Consider the following 22,696-nt stretch of genomic DNA (forward strand, 5'->3'; position numbering starts at 1 on the left):
ATGTTCTCCTCTGCCTCATTGCTTCCATTTCTTTCCTTCAATGCTGCCCCAAATTTTTGGACCAATTGACTTTTCAGCCTTCACTCTCTCCTGCCATAGAGGATAAACACAAAGGTTTATTTTGAACAGTGGGATTGGATGTTGTGTCCTCACAGAGACACATGAATATCAAATGTGGAAAAGATTTAAAAAAAAAAAAAAGAAAGAAAGAAACAACAAAAGGGAACATGTCACAAGCCTGGAAAAATATAAAAAAATTGAAATTGTATATAATCTCTTTTTTAACCAGTGATTTAGCACAGTGGTAAGTACGACAGCTAATTGTATTTGTGCAAACTCAATAAAAGGAATTGAAACACAAAATGCTGCAAAATAAATGAAATAATAGCACCAGTCATCTCTGAAATCATTATCGTACTTAAAAAACATAATAAAATTCAAGTGCATGAGACTTTCCTGGAAATTTCCCACACACTTTCTGAAGACATCTGTTCAAAGCAGAAATGTAGAGTAAATTTCTGGAGAGGGAAGAACAACAACAAAAAAGCTGCATCTTCCTGATTTCCCCTATAGATTACACAATGCAGAGCAATTTCTTTGGGGCATTTTGTGACCTTTTCCGCTTGTCTGAACCTCTCCAGTGCTCTGGGGTGCTCCAAGAGAAGCCCTGAATCAGCTCTGGGAAGCTTCTCACGAGGAACAGAAATGGACTTTTAGTCTGGCTTTCTGTATCTACAAACCCATCTTTAACCAATTCATCCAATTTAAATGCAGTGCTGGTGATAAAGGGACACCCCCAGCACCCACAGGAACCTTTTGCTGATGCACTGTGAACAAATTTCCTGTCTGTGCTGATATCAGGATTCCATATTGCACTGATCAAAACCCTATTAACCACTGCCATACTTACAAACACAGGCAAGAATTCAATTTAAATGCCATTTTAAATTCACACTATTAGACTTTGTCACTGTTACTACCCTAATTTTTTTTTTCCTTACTCCCAGGCTACTGAGCATCTTTATGTTCACAGATTTTAATTTTAATTGCACACTCAACTATCCTAAATTATTAGGCAATGTACCAAGGTAGTGGGAAATTTGCATTATAGTGTTTTCTCCATATGCTAAGCAGGTTAAACTATATCACCCATATGTTAAATTCCTTTCTGCTGTGAGTAAAACCAATGAATATGGTCTTTGTATGCCTGTAACAAATTGCAGAACTGTTCAGATCTGCTGACAGCTTCAGCAGACCTTGAGGAACCAGCACCAGTTGTACTGGGCATATTTTTCTCCCAAGGTTCTTAATATTAAATCATTGGGCCCATATATTTGTATAACTTCTGTCTCAAAACTAACATTTCTACCAGTTCCATCAAATACTTGAAACTTCCCCACAATGTCAGTACCTGTAAATTTATGGGGGTTTCCCCCTGCTTTTTTCCAAGGTTGCATTTTTCCATATCTGCTTTAACTCTTTCTGAGTGCCTCTATTTTCTCTCCTCTCTCACTACTCACCATTTCAACCTCACAAATTCACAGCCAGTACTTCCCTGCCTTTCAAATCCAGCTCTAATTCCTGGATCTCCATTTACAAGCCATCCTTTAACCCAGCCCCTCACAAAAAGCCAAAGTGCCTTGACCAGGTCAGCTTTTCTGGCCACACAAACATCTGAGATTCACAGGAGAAGAGAAAGGGTTGCAAAAGCTGTCAATGGTTCCTGCCTTAAAATTGCAAGTCCAATAAAATCTTGTCCAGTGCCAGCTCTGAGGTTCCATTCTGGCCAAATGATCTGGCCTGATTTGCGAACCAAAATATGGGACAAGGAACAGGGAACTTAGGGAGAAAATACTGAGGGGGGAACTCATAACCTACAAGGAAGGAAGCTCATGCCTCAAAACCACATTAATCTGCAGGATAAAATGGCTCTTTGGGAGGTGGTGGTGCCAAAACCTCCTCCCAGCCAAACTTTCCCCATGTCTGTGACACAGGTGGGTCCAGGCAAACAAAATACTTCCAAAGATTATATTACAAAGATTCACTCCTCTATATCTAACTCATGAGACAAAACAAGACATGCTCTGCATTAAGTGTTTCAAGGGATAGACAGATCCCAAAGGCATTAGGGTTGGGATCTGCCTTTGGGATTTCTTCTGCAAATGCTTCTGCACAGCTGATGCTCAGGTGCAGAAAAAATACCACCACCAGCTTGTTTGACCATTGGCATGTGGCCATCTCCTGTTGCAACTCCCCAAACCAAAGCAGGACTCATGTCCTGCAGGAAGGAGTAACAGCCAGATAAAATGAGAAGATGATAATTAGGAACAGAGATAATAGATTTTACCGCCCTGGGGGAAAAAAAAAATCCCCTAAGCATTTAAAAAGGAACATGAGATTTGAAGCTGCACTGAGGGTAATTTTGTATTACAAAGAATATTTAAAAACTGTAACATGATTCAGCAGAATACTTCCACAGAGACTGTAAGGCTGTGGTGTCAAAAGGATGGAGCAGAACAGCTCTGAATCCACCTGCTGCCAGCCCTCGCCAGATCCCATGGTGGGAATATCTGGCTGGAAAACAGCACAACTTCTCTGGTTCACCAAGAGCTGGGGAGAGGGGCCACCTGAGAGCCCAGGTGGGCTGTCACCAGCCCATGTGTGCCACTGTCACCAGCCCATGTGTGACAGTGAACCCCTTCAGAGAGGCAGATTACACAAAACAAAACCTGAGATACAAATAAAGGAATGAGAAATACAAAAGAATAAGCCAGCTCTGGACAAGCTGCTCTTTTTTATTTCCACACCTCACTAAGGTATTATGACGTGGTGGGTATGAAAACCAAATTTCTGTGTGGGGGTGAGCTGAACAGGATGCTTTGTGCAACAAGAGACAGAAGAAAAGGGTTGGATGCCCACGGTGTCAGTTTATGATTTCTGAAGCAAAAAATCTCTGCTTCAGCATAGGAATCCTGTGTGGTGTTTGTTCTCTTTAGCCTCTGTTTATCTTCTCTATAAGCAGGAATATTTCATGCAGGTGTTTTGAACTTAAACGACACAAAGAAAAATACTGGAATTACAAAAATACTATTGCACTGGAATCTGCAGATATACTTTAGATAGCTGGAAATGCCTAGAGTATTGGACAGGTGTCAAATAAATTGTAAGAAATATTATAATAGATCATTCCACATAAGCCAAAGTTTCATGGAAATGCAGTTTAGATAATAAAAAAAAATCCTATCAGTTTGTCATTTATTGCATGTGTGTGTGTGACCTTGTAAATAACCATCCCAGCAACCCTCTTTGGGTATATTCTCAGTAGAATAACACTATGGGAAAAAAAAAAAATAACAGGAGTTTTATTTCAGCTTAGAAAACCAAAGGTGCCAAAGGGTCACCTCATTGAATATATTCTGCATGTGAGATGGTCACTGACTAACAGGGATGAAAAAGGCAGGCAAATATACCCAACTTAATGCACATAATACATTCCAGGCCTTGACTGCAATAGTTAATGCCTTTGAGAGTCCTCAGGGGCACAGCTGTCCAGCTCCATCAATTTTTACACATAATGCAGGTAATCAGTAATTCAAATGGTATACTGAGCTCATAGAGACAGAATAGATTAATGTAGTAAGTCTTCTCACAGAAGCTCTACAGCTAGACATGAGAAGGTGTATTTATTTAAAATAGTAGAATCTTATTTCACATTAAAATAAAATTTAGGAAAATCCATAATTCAGCACAAAGTGATTTGTGCATTTAAATGAATGCTTACAATTCTCGAGCTCTGTGGGAAAGGCTGTTACACAATGAAATGTGGAGATGGGAGCTGCAGTTGTGTGGGCACCTGTGGGATCAGAGCAAAAACGAAGAAAATCCCTTTTATTGTGAGTTCTTGCAAATTTTCTTATTTAAATTACAGAGTTTATTCATATTCTACAGAATTTCTGGGCATGCAGAGGAATGAAATATGCATTGCACTGCTTATACATGTTACCTAAACACTCTTTCCTTCTTGTTACAGGACTCAGCTCAGCTCTAGGAGAGGAGAAAATCTGTTTTGCTCTTCCTGTGTCTGCTCGTGAGCCTCAGATGGCACCGAGGCACACTCAGGTAACTGACTCAGGCAAAAATTGAGAGAAGAAAAGGAAATCTTGGTGTAGGCAAATTTTTCTGTCACCACTGTTTGATGCAGATACTTCCTTCTTTACACAGTTTTACTAACGTAATCTAATTATCCATGCTATAGAAAGAGCTTTTTACCTACAGTAATTCACTTAGAAATTACACAGAAAGGTTTTTTCCTGGGTCCATCTATATTTCATGTCATCATTAATGACCTGGGTGATAGCACATGGAATATGCTTATTAAATTTGGAGGTGACACCAAGCTGAGAAGCACTGAAAGTGCTCAGGAGAGCAGAATAAAAATCTGAAATGATTCTGACAAATTGCACTTACATTCTCAAAAAAGGGAAAAAAAAAGAAAAAAAAAGAGATGCTATTCCAACAGGGTCATGTGCAAGATGTTCACTCAGGAATAACAGTTATAAAACCCAGAACAAGTAGCAGCTCTATAGGAAATATGCAGAAGAGGCTCCACAGGCTCTTGCACATCACGGGAGGATCACGAGCCACCAGTGTCACCCAGCTGCCACAAAGGCAGGTGCCCTTCCCCAGCAGGAAAAGCCAGCAGCAGCCAGGAGAGCCTGTCCTCCCTGTCAGCAAGGTCTCAGCTTCAATACCTTGGGCTTTGTTTTGGCACTGTGTGTTCAGAAAATGTGTAAAGTTTAGGAGGGAACCAAAACAGATCAAAAGCAGCTACCAAAGATCAGCACCAACAGGAGAAGCCTGCGTGCACTGAACTTGTTAAACTCCTGGAATCCGAGAAATGAAACACAGCATTGCAGATCACAGACTATCCTGAGTAGGGAGGGACTCACAAGGATGGCTGAATCCAGCTCCTGGCCCTGCACAGACACCCCAACAATCCCATCCTGTGCCTGGAGCCGTGTCCAAACCCTCCTGGAGCTCTGGCAGCCTCGGGGCTGTGCCCATTCCCTAGGGAGCCTGGGCAGTGCCAGCACCCTCTGGGGAAAGAACCTTTTCCTTGAGAAGTTTTCAGAACCTTCAGAAGGAGCTCATGTGTCAGGAATGACCAAATGAATATTGCCTTAGAGCAAAGACATGGAGCAGGTCATTTCTTAAATCCATTGCACTTCCGTGGACTAAGAAGTCCAGCAATAAAGCAAGGAGATGGCTTGTCCAGCTATAACTGACAGAAAGAATAATGCAAAATGGAGCTGAACAACTTTTTAACTCTTATTCAGAGGGTTTTATATTTCTTTAAGGAGACAGGGAACCTCCAAGTAAAGCATTATTTATAAGAAGGCTCTAAAATAGGGTCAGGGCTGAGACTCAAAGCACTAAAGGCAATGCAGAAATCCCCACCCCACCATTTTGGTGACAATCCACCTCAGCTCCAGAGGATCTACAGATCAGAACACATTCTTAAACTCTGTCTATTCTCCATATTCAAAAAACACTCAGCACTGAAGTCAAACTTATTTTAGACTTCAAGTAAAAATCTTTCAAAAATTGAAATAAAATAAGCTCTTAAAACAGCTCCACTGTTGTATTCTATCTTTACTTGTTAAAGTGGAAGCTAAATGTCAGAAGTTTCTGCAAAAGATGATGTCCTACGTATTGACTAAAACTCTATGTTTTGTCCTTAAGGATTAAGCGCAACATTGGAGAAATTAATCTTGTGGACTTGGTTTAGAAGTGGCCTTGGTGCATCATCCTAAAGGGCTTTTCCAACCTAAATGATTCTGTGGTTCTACACTTACTGCACCTATCAATATTTTTCTGTTTCTTGGTATTTTGATTAAGCTGACTGGATTACACATTTCATATGAGGGTGGTTTTTTTAAATTCCCACTCTGTGAAATGTTGTTTCAGCTTTATAAACTGTCAAGCAAAACTTAACTACACACAGAATTTACTCCGTTAGCCTTGACATGATGTTATCTAAACTGGTATTCTCTAAAATTCCTATAGAAAATATTGCAAAAGAAAATTGCAGGAAAGTAAATATATTTTTACAGTCTCTGTAGTTGCGAAACTACTCTATTCTGTTTTGTAGAGAAACATCTGGAATATTGACTTCAGAATGAAAAGTAAGGAGTGTGATGTATGGTATATAGCAAAAGTAGACACTTTTTTTCAATTCCTGCAGTTGTTAGGCTAGAAATAAACCACAGAAATGGCTATAGGGGAAATTCCACTGTATATCTAAAAGTAATTATTTATGTTTAATATTGTGCTACAGAGACAGCAGCTAGAGTGCAATATCCATTGTAACACCCACCATTTGCTCCAGATTTTGATGGGACCTCTTAGATAATGTCGCATTTGCAATCTCTGAACACAGCACTCAGGGAAAATCCAGTCAGCAGGAAACAATGAGGATGTGAACGTGCTTGTGAGCCATCCAAGGAACTGTCCTTGACAAGCATAAAGGAAAGCCAAACACCTGTCTGCCTATTATCCACTACCAATCTCTTTTAATATCAAACACCTTTGCATTTCAATGGATGCCTCAGTCTGTAAAGCACTGAAAGAGAACAAACACTCCCAAACTACTGCATTTGCAAATACCACATCATCATGTTTTAAAACCAGACCAGCAAAGGGAAAACATGCAATTTTGGTTTGGGCTCATAAATTAAAGATCTTATTATAAGTCAAAATTTTATTTTATCTGATCATCAACATGAGAAGATTTCACAAACTAGGAAAAAAAAAAAAGAAAACCAAACAGACCTTTTTTAAATTTATTGAGTTACTGAATTCAGAAATACTTGCCCATAGGAGTAAGACAGAAATTTTAAGGAAGAAATTTTTTATGAAGGTGTGTCATGGTTTTGGCTGGGATAGAGTTAATTTTTTAGAGATTTGGATTTAGGATGAGAATGGTGTTGATAACACAGTGATGTTTTAGTTATTGCTCAGCAGTGCTTACTCTAAATCAAGACTTTTCCAGTGTCACATGCCCTGCCAGAGAACAAACACATAAAAAACAGGGGGTGAGCATGGCCAGGACAGCTGACCTGAGGTGACCAAAGGGATCTCCCATCCATGGGACACCATCCCAGGGAATAAACTGGGGAGAGTTGGCTGGTGGGGCCAATCACTGCTTGGGGATGGGCTGGGCATCGGTCAGTGGGTGACAAGCAATTGCAATGTGCATCACTTGCTTTTGTCCATTATTGTTATTATTATTACTACAACTGCTACTATTATTTCTACCCTTACTGTCTTAATAAACTGTCTTTACCTCAACCCACAAAGTTTAATATTTTTCCCCAACTCTCTTTCCCATTCCAGCCAGCAGGAGTGGAGAAGGTGACAGCGAGTGGCTTGTAGTGCTCAGTTTCTGGCTGGGATTAAACCCCAACAGCCCTTTGGTGACTATTTTTCCTTCACAGGTTGAGGTTGATTTTCCATTCCACATCCTCATGCCCTCTCCTTGGTCAAATGGGGTGGCCTGTGAATGTTGAGAACATTTCTCCTCTCTCCTGATTTTTACTCCCAACAGCTGAGATACAGGTGGGGAGTAAACTGAGACCAGGATGGGGTGGTGAGGCCCTGGCACAGAAGAAGGGAGCCAAAGAAGCTGTGGCTGTCCCTGGAGCCCTGGAAGTGTCCAAGGACAGACTGGATGGGGCTTGGAGCAACCTGGGCTGGTGGAAGGTGTCCCTGCTCATGGCAGGGGTTGGAAAGAGATAGATTTTAAGGTCCCTTCCAACTCAAACCACCCTGAGATTCCATGATGTGCGGTGATAAGCAATATCTGGATTATTCATGAGCAGTGATATTTACTATCCTTCTCATAAATACTATGCTCTCAGCAGGAACTGTAGGATTTGAATGGCTTTTCCCAGTATTTAAAGTCAGTGCTCTACTGTGCTCTCTATTTTATTCAGAAATAACTGGCAATGACCTTTCCCGACGCACAAGATCTTCAGGACACATTCCTACACCACATCCTCACTGATGCAGGTGGCATTCAATGGGGTTTTAACAGTGAAAAAATTAGAGTCTTATAGTTCAGGTGCGGGGACAAATCCAGAAATGTAAGCTCTGCTCTCCCTAATAGGAGCAACAAGGTCTTTCCAACCCTGGAACAGAATTTTTGATGAAGTGCCTGGTGGCGAATTTGAAATACTAGCCTGGGGGCCCTGATGAGACATAATTCATACCAGAACAAATCCACCTTCTACATCCATTCCTCTAAAGTCATTATTGACCCAAGGGAAAATGCTGGCCTTAAGCAAGTTTTAATAAAGACTCTGGTGGAGTCGTTTCTGCAGCACTAAATGCAATAATGAGAAACAAGGCACTTAGCTGCAATAGACCCAGGACCTGTATATAACCTGAAAGTCAGTTTTCTGAGGTTCTTGGGATTCCTTCCAGAGATGAAACAGGCATCCAAAAGAGATCTAATTACCTTGCACACTAATTTGTTACATAAAAATCAGTCAGGCTTAAATGGACCAATATTCTGCTTGTCCTATATGAGTGTAATTTATTTTAATACCGTTTCTGTGAAGTAAAAATATCCATAGACTAATCAAGTCTGGGTTGAAAATCAAGGTTTTTACTAAACCAATAAAAGTGTGAACATATAAATCTGGCCTTAAATATTGCTCTACTTTAAAACTTTTCTTCAGTTTATTTTAAACAAGAAATCTATGCATCTATGACTGTAAGACTTAATATAAAATAGCAAATTTTCCTACAGACTCTGGCAGACTGAGAGTTTTTTATGGGATTACTGAAAGTTATCTATGGATGAAGTAGTAAAAAAACCCTGATAAGTAGCATGTATTAGTTTTAAGTTAGATTTGTAAGTTTTTTTAAAAAAATAACTGTCCTTCACTCTGTCCCTTTCTAACCATCAACCTCAAAATAAAGCCTTGCTAGACACAGTGGAAGTGATTTGAAAATTAAACTACAGTCTTGATAGAGAGAGATAGAGAAAGGACCCTTTGTGTGACTGTTATGATCCTTAGCCTCCATCCCAGGCAGAGCAAGCACAATCTTTTGTGCCTGTGGTTGATGTCTGGCATTCACTCACAGAGAGATGCTTTGTTTTCTGGCTTCAAATTCTACAAGCAAGTATTGAAGTTGTGAAAGTCAGCAGAGGAAAAACCAGAAATAGACTCCTCTGCCCTGGTGCTTTGGTGATACAATTGATGGGAGGGAATAGGAGCACAGCAAAGAGAGGCTGAGTGTGGCAGTGCTTCGGGCAGGAGGGAAACAGGAGAATATTCCCGTGGCTAAACCATGCAGAGAACCCCCGGGACAACTCCTGCCCTCACCCAAAACAAGCTGTATCCAGGTATATCATTAGGAAATACACGAATTTACAAAGTTTTACAGGTCTGATCAAGAGCAGCACTATGAGCAGCAAAAATAAATAATTTAGCATTAATCAGGGGGAGATACACTTCATAGCCAGACTGTCAAACCTAAAGTCAGTGTGCTGTACTTTCAGCCAACACCTTCCTTTATTACACACAAGAACAATTTTGGGGTACTAATCCTTTTTAGGAATATTCCTAATTTTTTAAAGTTACGGGGGAATCAGTGTGTGCTTCATGATCCAGGAGGATTGGCACTCACAGGCCTTTTTTTAAATATTCCTTTCGTTACTGTTTGAGTTGAAAACAGATACTGTGTGGTAATTTCAAGAAAAGTAATATTGAGTCACGTTTCTGTGAAACTCGTAGCTATTCATACGAATGAGATGCAGGGGCGGGGGCACAGAAAATATGACTGGTTTGAATGGAGATGAAATGTCAGGAAGACTGGAGTTGCCATCTACTGGAATGTGCAACGAATGACAACTGCCATGCAAAAATCCTGAATTTCAAGCATTAGTCACAGTAACAGTCCAGGTACTGCATGGCTCCCAGACAAAAAAATACACACACAAAAACCCCAATCAAATATTACAAAGTAAATCTCCAAAGACAAAGAATTATTCTCCACTCAGCTTTTTGAGAAGTCAGAAGATGCACAAGGAGGCTGTGTCAAACCAATCTTATTTGCCTGTGTCTTTATTCATATTCAGCAATAGATTATATTTATCACTCCTCATCAGAACACTGATAATTGCACTTGCCAGCTTCAAAAGCACAAAAGAATGTCAGAATCTGAAAAGGAGAGAATTATAAATTCTTCAAATATGGGCATCTAATCACCACTGCATTTTTAAACCACCACTTTTTCATACAAGATAATATTTAGGAATATCTTCAGCTGATGAAACACAGAAAAACATAACACAAATCTTCTTAGAGCTGCTTATCATCAAAGACAGTTAGTCCATATTAATTTTGCTGTTCCAATATTGTGTAGTAAGTTCATACCAGAAAAAAAAAAGTATTCAAATATTCACTCTTGTGCTTGTAGATAATCTAAAGCAGAATTTTTGTTTCCTACATCCAGGCCTTGCAAAAGACCAATTATTTAGCTAAGAAAGTATATACAGGAAGTATTTTCTGCTGGACAGACAGACAAATCAGACTTCTCCAGGGCAATTCAGAGGAGAAAAGAAAACAGATATGTCCTGAAAGTGCTGTGACTGAAATGATACCAAACGAGGAGGGGACTTGATGCTGACAGCAGCTACAGCCCAGAAATTCAAGGTATTTGCAGACATCAACAGATCACGTCCCACCTCACAAGATCAAACCTATGCACCAGGATTTTCTGCAAGCAGTTTAATATTTTCTCATATTTAGTGAAGATGTTTATTAGTCTCTTAATAAATGGAGAGTATGAAGTGACTGGAGAGAAGTATCTGACATGTGAACTCTGTTATTATGATTAATGGAGTTCACACATAAAGGGTTATTTCTGTGGAAAACGTCAGATTGAATAATTACTGGAATTACTCCCAAAGGGCTTTAGAAAATGTTCTGCCCAGTTTCAAGTCACATTCTTATCACAGTTTTCTTTTGACTAGAGGGTGATCTTTAATTGCAGTTTTAAGTAAAACAAGTACTGTAAGCAATTCATTAAACATTATGAAAAATGATGTATTTCTCTAACAGTCCTTGAAAGCAGTTTTTACTTTTTCACCTTCATCTTTAGGCAATACAGAAAAAACAAATCAATAAATAAAATGGCTTTCTTCTGCCTTTGAAACAAAAAAGCAAACTGTCCCTGTTTCCCTGCATCAGACTAGTATAGAATATCCTAGAATTGATATATAGGAATATTACTAGCAATATTATTAAGATAAGTAGGGAAGAGATGATAGCATTATTTGGTCTCTTGGATTTCTTAAATCTAATCAGTATTTAATGGATACAACGGTGCCAGAAAATCCAGACAGTCAGAGAACACAGCTCAGAAGCTTCTGAATGTGTTTCAGGGAAGTATCCCAAGGTCAGCACTACTTTGCAGAGCTGCAGATGCTTCCAACAGCCTCCATGGTCCTGCAGAGTGAGGGCCAAGGAAAAGCAGCACAGATCAAAGGATAAAGGCTTTCAGAACAGATTTTCTTTGGGCTGAAGGTAAAGAAGCCAATACCACCCAACTTCATCCCACTGGTACTAAGGAAGCTTCTTCCCACTAAGTTTTCAATGTCTTCTGCAGCTCATTGCTTTCATGACCCTGTTCCCTGTGGGAACAGCTTCAAGTGAGTTCTGCTGACCTGATGTCAGTGCATGGCCCAAGCTCAGCTGCAGAATAGGCTGCAGAAACCTCACTGTACAGACCCCATACCTGGGAGCACTGCAGTACACTGAATTCTTGTCCAACGGTTGCCTTGAACACCAGAACTGTGTTATTATAATTTTCATTATGGTTAGAGCACCGCTCATGTGGAGCCAAGCTGGGAGAGTAGAGAAGGCTCCAGGCTGACCTCAGAGCCCCTTCACCTAAAGGGGCTCCTGGGGAGCTGAAGAGGGACTTGGGACAAGGTGTGGAGTGCCAGGACAAGGGAATGGCTTTCCACTGCCAGAGGGCAGGGTTAGATAGGATCTTGGGAAGAATAAATCCTTGACTATGAGGGAGAGGGTGCCCGAGAAGCTGTGTCTGCTCCATCCCTGGAAGTGTCCAAGGTCAGGCTGGACAGGGCTCAGGGCTTGAACCAACCTGGAATAACGGAAGATGTCCCTGCCCATGGCAGGGATCTCTTTAAGGTCCTTTTCAACCCAAAATGCCTGTGATTCTCTGATCAGGACACAGCAAATGATCGTCCATACTGGGCAATATGCAGGGACATAGGAAGAGACAATCCCTGAAATTAAGGACTGGAAACAATAAAACCCAATAAAAATCAACAACAACTGTAGATGCAAGAAGAAATAGAGCACAAAACAAACAAACAAACAAACAAAAAAAAAAGAGATACAATTAAAAGAAGCAAAGTGAGGGTCTGGACCTCTTCCAGGATTGATTTTTAGCAGGTCTGGCACTCGCTATTGTGCATTGCTGAATCACCTTTTGTCCCCTACCTGCCATGGGTACACAACATCCTCAGCCAGCATTCACAGACCACACCAAGCATGAAGGGGGGTTCATTCAGGAGTTTCACACCAAGGGTTTCCCAAATTTTTAAGATTGCTGCAAGGAACATTACTGATGCAATCATGAAAATTGGGTATTTGTCCACTGCCATGTGTGTATCACACAGCATCCACTTAAACACAAACACCTTTTCATAAACAAAGATATCTGAATAATGGGGAAAAAACTACAATATATCTTAAGCCACAAGCATTTTACAGATACTGACCTTTGGTTTTGATTTAGAGGCTCTAACTAATAAAGCTTGGCTTTGCACCAAATCTGAAGAAGAAAATCAAGTACACTCTTGTCAAATCATAATTAATTTGAACTACAAAAAAATAACAGAACTAAGCCAAGCATTCTTTAAAACTGGTCTGTAGAATTCAAAACACTCCATAAAATGTCCTATATCTTGAAAAACAGGATGATATTTTCCTGCCTTTTCAAGTTGATTACGCATCTTTCCACTCATTTAAAATATAAATTGAGTTTTAGGAAACAATAAGCTCTTCATTTTGCAGGAATATTAAAGATTCAAAAGTACAGCAGTAGGAGAGGGAATGTGATTATGAAACACAGCTGAAGTGAACCCTAAAGCTTTGCTACTGTTTGACCCCCAAATCTGCTGCTTCACCATTAAAAACATGGCAGGGTCATTTGCACTCATACTACTGTACAGATTTTGAGAATGTATTTGGCGTATTCTTTCTAAAACCTTGGAAAATTCAGGATCTTTGGCTATGTTACTAGAATTTGGTATGCCTCTGTACATTTATAAAGAGTAATGGAGTAACACAAAATTTTGATTACTTCGTACGTTTCTTCGTTCTAAGACATGAAAAGTCTTCAAAATACATTGAAACAAAACCAAACGAGTCAGGAATGCATATTTCAAAGACTGCTATTGGATCTCACAAAATTAAATTAGCTGTTCAGCCAAGCTGAGTTTCTAAGATTACACATACACCACACACAAACCTCCTCCACCATATAAACTCTTCAGTAATGCCTCGAGTATTTTTAAGTTGGTTTAAAAAAAGAAGGTCAGGTTATTCTCTCTTTTTTTTTAGAAGGCATGACTATCTTTTGTTATGCCTTTAAATATGTCCTTCTGAGACTCCTGACCCATGACTATTTCTCTTAGACATTACATCAGTTGCAAATAAAATGTAATGAAACCATAAATATTGCAGGTAGTCAACAAACCATCGTCTTTAGGCTTGCAAAAATCACAATGACTTCTCTCTGAAATATGAGTCTTCAACCTGGTTTCTGCCTTATTAATTCTGTCTATGAGCTAATGATCCAGAGGCCCTCTAATCTCCCTGTAAGATGCAATACACATGCATCCAGGATTTCAGTACATTTATCCTGAGTTTTCCCTTCAGAATATGGATATCATTGGTTGGAGAGGGCTTGGAGGAGCCTGGGATAGTGGAAGGTGTCCCTGCCCACAGCAGGGAATGGAAGGAGATGGTCTTTAAGGTCCCTATAATCCAAGCTATTCTCCAATTTTATGATTCTATTTTCGTGTGGAGTCAGTTCAGATGGTGTTCTACGTGATGGAAGAGAACTGAATAAAAGTCTTATTCAACTTCAAAATGCCAGCATCAATTTCATAACTAACCTGTGTTTCTAGAAATAATGTATCCACAAAGGCCAGCATGAAGTTTTTTTGTCTTTTCTGATTTTGCTTTAAAATACATTTGGAAATGAGCACAAGAAATGGATTAAGAACAACTGGTTGTCTAATGCTGAGAACAGATTTTCTGTTCTGGGAAAATTTTCCAAGAGCAGTTCATCCACTTGTAAAAAGACTTTCCAGAAGACTGCCAGGAACAGCTTTTAACTTGTTCATCCTTGATTTTAATAACTGATTTCATAAATTCCTCTCAATTCTCCATATGTCCTGCACTTTGGAAATCTAAAAAGTGTTCACTGCCCCTCAAGGTATTGCCATTGGTAAAAAGAAGGAAGGGTTTTGCATCAGGAATGTTATCCCAATGTACTACCAATGATTTCTCTACAGCATGGTGCTACCTGCATCCCCAGGTGAGACCTCAAGTTAACACAAGTTATTCTGGAAAAGGACACAAAATGCTGGTAAAACATGATGGGTTTAGGGCCATAACTAGTTTGGCTACAGGGGGGATTTTTCACAGTCCTAAACAATCCTGCTATTCTGTCACTTCATCCAACCTCTTGGTAAGTCTGAGCAAATACACCAACAACTAACCAACTAGCCAATTGACCAACCCCAGGTGAAACACCTGAGAGAAGCAACATCCATGGAAGAACAGAACCTTTCAGTCAAAATGAGTCTCAAAGCACAAATAAAAGACTGTTTAGCACCAGAGTTAATAAAAAAATAACCCTCACAGATGAACTATCAACAGCAGAGGGCACAGTAGATGTATTCAAGAGTGTGGATAAGCTGTGGCCCTCTCAGCTTTTAAGAGAATTGGTAATTAATTACAGTTCATTTGCTGGTACCTTCAGAAATGCTTGGGAAGGTCTTGAGATAAACATTTGTGAGGTGTCTCTTAGCACTTCTGAAGCTGGAACTAATTGATTTCCAGTCAAATATGACCAACTAAAACCTTCACACTTGCTAATTATTGCACTCCACAGCTGCTTCCTCCATGACTTTCTAAGACATTTTTACAGATATAAATTAGCAAGGGTTAATAAAAACCCAAGGTTTAAATTTTCACTTTTCCTGCAAAGCAGGAGTTCCACCAACCTGGTAACATGACAGTAACACACCAGCCTTTGCCTAGCCAGGATGTTACATGATCTTCATGTGTTCATTAATCAAAAAAGGATAATTTTACTTCTTGTCTTTTTCCCATTGCCCCTGGCCATTCAGAACCAGTAACATTGTCAAGAGTTTTGCCATCATATCCAGAAATCCAAAGGTATTTTCACAGATACTTAAGAGAGCCAGTCCTTTTTTAGCTTATTCAAGTAATCTATCGGTCATGAATGGAGGAGAGAGTTACTTTTTCATACTCTGGATATGTTGTCCTAAAAACTGACATTTCTGCACTGCAATTCTGCACATGGGTCTCTTCTGTCAGTGACTTTCTAGAGCTGTGCATGACTACCTGCAAGTGAATGTGGTTGCTGAGGATGGAATAACTGCAATGAGACAGAAAAATGTTTATCACCTTGTCAAAAACAAAAAGGTCATTTACATAAGAATATCTATGATTTAAAGGTAGCCAGAAATTCAATGTGCCTGTCACGTACTGTAAGAATTTAATGATATCTGGAGCCAGCAGGACTATTTTGGTCAATATCTTGAATAATGTTACTCATTTTAATATCTACCAAAACACACATGTTACAGAACTGGACTTCTTATCAGCTGAAATCCTAAATTTTATACAGAAGGGGCAGCCAATAAATGTTCAGAATGAGAATGACCACAACAGAAATACATTAGAAATAACAGATGTAGTTTGCTTTACCTTAGGTGATATTTTCCCACCCCCTTTTATGCTCTTAAATGTTTCTTTTATGCAAAATGCCATGGTTCAGCACACTTGAAAATTAAAGACTACCAAAGATCAAGGTTTGAGTCCTTCCATTCATGAAAGGAAATTGAAATCATCACTAAGAGCATCACTTTTTTATTATTCTGATATAAACCACTCAGGAAATGCCAAAAGGAAGAAGTATACTCAGTATTTAATAGGTTGTTTTGCCTTTTCATATTTTGGTGGAGAATTTATGAAAAGCTGTGTATATAAATAGTTAGACATCAGCAGCCACATTCTGGTCTTATGCACTCTGTCCCAACTCCATCTGTCCAGGACTGGAAATTGAGGTAAGGTGAATACCCAGGCACAAACAGCAAAGGAATATCCAAGGGATTAGAAAGAATTAAATGATTCTGAGGCCAGTTAAGTTATATGGGACATTTAATGGTTGGACTGGATGATTTTAAAGGTCTTTTCCAATCTTGATGATTCTATGATTAATCTGAATGCAATATTATAAATGTGTAGAGCAAACACATTGAAAGGTGTTTTTCCTTTCCAGACTGAACAATTCTGACCATTGCTGCCAATGAATTATCCTCATCATGACTACAAGAAGGAGATTCCCACCTAAACTTTCTAAAACTTTATTCATGTTGTTCTTCTGTAACCTACATTACATTGATTTAATCAAGCTCCTTTAAACACATACAAACTTAGTTTGCCATTCTTAAAATGTTTTATAATAGCACATTTAATAAAGCTAATTTAAATCTGCTAATTTATAGAGACTTGCCAGAGGCTTTGAAACTTCAGAAAATGTGTAAACTTAACAGTTTGGCTGTGATAACAGCTCAGACAGTGGAAATTAAGCCCTTTACATTACAATCATCTTCAAAGTGGATTCTTGGTTTGATTGCAAAAAGGGTACATTGCAAAAATACAGTAGGACACCAATTTACAAAAGATATTTCAGATGCCCCAGTTCTTGAATTTGGTCACTACTGTGCCTCAACATCAGAGCCTCAAACATACACTGAAATCTCTCATCTTAAAACTACCTGGATTCTTTTTTACAACCAAATTTTGGATAAGAGCAGAGTTTCTTATTCAATAGCCCTCTGTCAGAGCTCTGAGAGAGTGCACTTAGGGCCATTAATTGTGGGTCCCTAATTCTGGTTGTCAGTCTTCCAGCTGCTGCTATATAGGTTTGCTACTGTCTGCTCTAATTCCTGCCTTTGAAAATCAAATGATAATGGATTATATGCCAGAGTGGGAATAGGCACATTGGTTGGGATCCAAGCTGTATCCCAGGTGATAACAAGGAGAAGCAGTGAAAAAAAAAAAAATTCAGCTCTTCAGTGATGTATCAGGGAGCTTCATCTCTACTAGAAGAAGTCTTTATACATAGCATTTAAATGGTAACTAAGTGATCCTTATCATCATCTGATTTGCAGAAAATGGTTGCTTTCCTTGAAGATATAATTGAAATTTTCAGGGCTACTGTTGCAGACTTCTCCCCAAATTTTTACATGGGAGAAGGCATTAAGGCTTCCTCTAAGAAGACTTGTAGGGTTGAAGATTTTTAAGGGACACAACCTCATTGCTTTGAAGCTTTTTTCAATATCTGTGAAGTTCAAGTCATCCTTTATTTTTTTTTCCCCTGCTAATTGCACGACAATATTCATCAAGGCAATCTGGAATATATTCTTGGATGGGGTTTTTTAGTCTCTCCTGCTACAATGCTTTTTCTGTCGGTTCTGTCACTGCTTTCCCTCTTGCTTTTGTGTACCGAGAAACAGAATTAAGGTATACTGCAACCAGTGGACACTTGCATAAACAGCCTGCTTTGAATAAAACTGCATGATCTGGGGAGAAGAAAACTACCTTCAGCTCTCCTGCCCAAATGCTAAAACATAGATGAGGTTCATATACTATTAAAGCATCACATTTTTGCTTTGAGACCACTGAAATGTTGTGAAGAGCAGAAAAATGTAAATAAAATCAACAGGGAGCATAAAAGCACATTGATCCCCAGGTTCCGAAACCACAATTTAAATGGTTTATATTTGTAATTTATTTAAGACTGTTTCTGGCAAATCCATTAGTAATGAATCTCCTTCACACATTTTTATTTTGATGCACAAGAGCTTTAAGTTTGCCAGGACTTCTGCAAAGCAACTTTTACTGCATCAAATTACTGCATTCCTTGATCTCTCCCAGCACACACTCACAGCAGCCACACTCAAACACAATGTTTAGCTCTGCAACACACACCTCCAAAACAAGGAATTTCTTTTAAATTAACACAGCTGTGAAAAAGAAAGCAAACACAGTGGTTTTGCCCTGTCCCTCCAGCATTTTGCATCCGATGTCCACTTAAAATCAGCCCGATTCTCTGCAATCCTTGCATCCTAAAATCCGTGTGGAACTTCTTCATTGGGTATTGATGCAGAATTGGGAGCTGTCAGCTCCGATCGCTCTCACCAGCACAGGGGCTTGAGATTCTATTTCATAATAGGAAAAGATGGCCAGCGTTTTCCTGACAGAAATACCATACATTTTTCAGTCAGTAAAAATTACAGAGCTCATTGACGATGCCTTTCCCATGGAGAACAAGGACTGCAAAATACCCAGCAAAAGATTTTTTTTTTTTTCTTGGAACACGGAACAAAAACCAGCACGATCTGCTCAACTTATTAAGTAATGGGGTTTGAAACCCCCTCTTTGCATGCTGCCGACACACTCACAGCAACCTATGCATTGATCTCATTCAAAAAGCACAGTAATCTTTACGCTGCTAGAATTTGAGTTCTGTGTGCCGTAGCATACACTGCAAAGAAAAAGGAAAAAAAAAAAAAGCCTTTAGGAAAGGCATGTGCTGAACACACAAAATATGCAGGATGGAAAAAGACCAAATGTAATTAAAGCTTATATGAAATGAGACATTCCTATTTGCAGAGCTCTGGCTGCATTTCTAGGAGAAAGAATGCACAGAATTTCAAATCATGCTCTATTTAGACAATGTCAGAAGAAAAAAAAAACCACATTTTCCCCCCACACACCCCTCAATCCCCCACCCAAAGACCAAAAGGCAAATCTCATCATCAGGATTAGAGAGAAAAAGCAATCAAAAAAAAACTGGTTACATATTCCTTCCCAAACCAAGTGATCGAGTCTCTCCCTCTCCCGGCTAATAGCTTATAAATTCAGACTTTAAACAAAAGCATCCGAGAAAAAAACCCCAAAAAAACAGAAAGAATCCTAATTCTCAAGCTTCCTACTTAGCACTGCCTCGCTTTTGATGATTTGTGCGGCTGTGTGTGCGTGCCTGTTTGAGAAATGGCGAGATAGGCTTAAAGTATTTTCCATTTCATCAAAGAGCATATATTACTTTCCTGGTTCGCTCCGATGTTGGTTTTATGCCCACCCCTTTTCAATCTGCCCATGTCTGAGATGCACAGTGCAGGCGTACAATCATGAGCAGCTTACGACACTCAGTGAACACTGGGTGCCTCTGCATGCTCTAGCAACATACTGCTCAGCTGAAGGGAAGGGATTCTTGCTGTCTCTCTCTGCTCTAAGCATCACCTAACAAGCAAAGCGAACAAAGAATGGGAAATAAAGCGACCCTTAGCCGGTCTGTGAATGAATGGTAACCTCTCTCTGGAGTAAAGGTTGTGCCGGTCCATGGTCGTTGCAAATGATGGACATTAAACAGATTGACAAATCCTGTGGAGTCGTTAGTAAAGAGTTTGGAGTTTTTTTCACGCCACAGTGTTAACTGCAGAGGAAAGGACAGAGGGAGAAGGAGAAGATCAAGCTCATGTACATAGTTCTGAAACTTGCAGGTCCTAGGAGGCAGCTCAAAAGCTAGCTGGACAAGCCTTTCGCTCGTTGAGCAGAAGCGAAGTGAGACATTGTGAGCTTGCCAGCCTTGCACAACATTGAAAGGGACTGAATTTGTAGCACAGAGGGGTCTTTTTTAGCTCTGCATATAATTAGTCCAAACACAAAGGAAGCAACTGAATGGAGGTTGTCACTCTCTGGAAAAGGGTGGGTAAGACACTTTTTAATTAAATTCTTTCATGAAGAAAGATTTTTTTTTTTCCTTTGCTGCAGCATTTAACATGAACAAAATCACTATCATTTTACCTTTGAATGTCTGTGAACTTTAATGCTGCACAGCTCCTGCATGCTATAAAGTGAAATATTTGCCTCTGTGTTTGTTCTGTTTGCTGTTTTGCTTTGGTTTTCGGGCTTTGTTTCGTTGGTTTGCCTTTTTGGTTTTTTTTTCTCCCTTAAATAAAATATGATGTAGAATTTGAAAAGACTCAATGGACATTCTCAAGCATATTTGGAAATATTCTTGCTAATGGATTTCCTTCTTATTGGTCTCTGTTTAAACTGGCTGCTGAGGAAGCCCCCGGGGTTGATATTGTGTACGCTGGGTATCTTTTCTAAAATGCTTCCAGCTGTGAATAGTGGGTGTCCACAGCTCTGTCGGTGTGAGGGCAGGCTTTTGTACTGTGAATCACTGAATCTCACAGAGATGCCTCGCAACCTGTCGGGCATGATGGGCTTGTCTCTGCGGTACAACAGCCTTTCAGAGCTGCATGATGGACAGTTCACAGGGTTAATGCAGCTCACGTGGCTCTATCTGGATCACAATCACATTTGCTCAGTGGAGGGGAATGCCTTTCAAAAATTGCGGCGAGTTAAAGAGCTCACCCTGAGTTCCAACAAAATAACCCAACTGCCCAACACCACTTTCCGCCCCATGCCAAACTTGCGCAGTGTGGATTTATCATACAACAACCTGCAGTCTTTGGAGCCTGACCTGTTCCACGGGCTGAGAAAACTGACAACTTTGCACATGCGGTCGAACGCCATCAAGTTCGTGCCGGTGAGAATTTTTCAGGACTGTCGCAGCCTGAAGTTTCTAGACATAGGATACAATCAGTTAAAGAGCCTGGCTCGAAACTCTTTTGCTGGCTTGTTCAAACTCACTGAGCTGCACCTCGAGCACAATGACTTGGTGAAAGTGAATTTAGCCCATTTTCCCAGGCTCATCTCCCTGCACTCCCTCTGCTTGCGAAGGAATAAAGTTACCATTGTAGTAAACACTTTGGACTGGATATGGCAACTTGAAAAGATGGATCTCTCCGGCAACGAAATCGAATACATCGAACCTCACGTTTTCGAAAGTGTACCTCATCTCAAATCCCTGCAGCTGGACTCCAACCGGCTGACCTACATTGACTCCCGAGTCCTCGACTCCTGGAAGTCCCTCACGAGCATCAGCCTCTCTGCCAACGCCTGGGACTGCAGCCGGAACGTCTGCGCCCTGGCCTCCTGGCTGAGCAACTTCCAGGGTCGCTACGACAGCAACCTGCTCTGTGCCACCCCCGAGTACGCCCAGGGAGAGGATGTTTTGGACGCCGTGTATGCCTTCCACTTGTGCGAGGACGCCGACCCCACGAGCGTCAACACCTTCTCCCCGGTGACCAACAACAGCGAGCAGACGCTGGGCTATGGCTCGGCCACCGCCACCTACGACGCGCCCGACGGCGACGAGGACCGGACCACGTACGCCGTCACCATCACCATGCCCGGCGAGAACTCCGAGAACGCCGTGCAGATTCACAAGGTGGTGACGGGCACCATGGCACTGATTTTTTCCTTCCTCATCGTGGTTTTGGTGTTGTACGTCTCCTGGAAGTGCTTCCCAGCCGGCTTAAGGCAACTAAGACAGTGCTTTGTCACACAGCGCAGGAAGCAGAAGCAAAAACAGACCATGCACCAAATGGCTGCCATGTCAGCCCAGGAGTATTATGTTGATTACAAACCCAACCACATTGAGGGAGCCCTGGTGATCATTAATGAGTACGGATCTTGCTCCTGTCACCAGCAGCCAGCGAGGGAATGCGAGGTGTGATTTTCCTTTGGGATTTAAACAGTGTGCAACCAAATAACAGCGTGCAGGCAGACAGTGGCACGGGGTGGGGGGGGTTGCTGGGCTTTGCTGGTGATTTCTGACATGCACCCCTGCCCAAATGGTTTAAGAGGGGCTGTCCGAGAGACTTGATATTTTAGCTTTATCGTGTCTTAAAAACCTTCAGGACAGCCAATCTTAAGGTTTCATATGCTAATACTCCCTTTGAAGATCTGTCAATATTCAGGAATCTGAGAGTGTAAAAAAGGTACCAATTATTGATCTTTTGTAAACTAAGAAAACTGTTTAAAATAAAAAAAAAAAATAGCATTTACAGTTTTTACAGACTGGTGTATATTACATGAATGGTTCCCTGTATACAAAATGCAACAGTTTAACCTCTCTCTTCATGCTGAGTGTTGAAATGAAAAGTCAAGGAGCTAAGAAGCCACGTAAAATAGAAAGCTTAAAATTACCCAGGTGGCTTCCCATTGTAATTAGCACACATTCACGTCCATCATGTTGCTGAAGATATGAAGCATGACACTGGAATTCTATTTTTATTAATGTGCTACCTGTAACTGGACGTCAGTACAACAAGGAGCCAGAGCACCTCAGAAAGGCTGAAGTTTTGACTGTGTCACTAGGACAGGATTTCTGAGGATTTTTAAGTACAGCT

At 40.4% G+C, this 22,696-nt stretch overlaps 2 protein-coding genes across 2 annotated transcripts in view; one reads left to right on the plus strand and one right to left on the minus strand.

The window, feature by feature from the left end:
• The window catches only part of CTNNA2 (catenin alpha 2), a 363,424-nt gene that overhangs the window by 133,566 nt on the left and 207,162 nt on the right, over positions 1-22,696 (minus strand). The gene's annotated exons all lie outside the window — the stretch shown is intronic.
• On the plus strand, positions 20,458-22,020 carry LRRTM1 (leucine rich repeat transmembrane neuronal 1). Its single transcript, XM_041402632.1, has one exon. The coding sequence runs from the start codon at positions 20,458-20,460 to the stop codon at positions 22,018-22,020; it is 1,563 nt and encodes a 520-aa protein (XP_041258566.1).

The sequence above is a fragment of the Onychostruthus taczanowskii genome, unplaced genomic scaffold, assembly GCF_017590055.1.
Source record: "Onychostruthus taczanowskii isolate IOZ18803 unplaced genomic scaffold, ASM1759005v1 scaffold2, whole genome shotgun sequence".
NCBI classification, from domain to species: domain Eukaryota; kingdom Metazoa; phylum Chordata; class Aves; order Passeriformes; family Passeridae; genus Onychostruthus; species Onychostruthus taczanowskii.

Excerpts from the sequence above, each read along its gene's own strand:
- LRRTM1 (XM_041402632.1), top strand. The coding sequence starts at position 20,458 with ATGGATTTCCTTCTTATTGGTCTCTGTTTAAACTGGCTGCTGAGGAAG.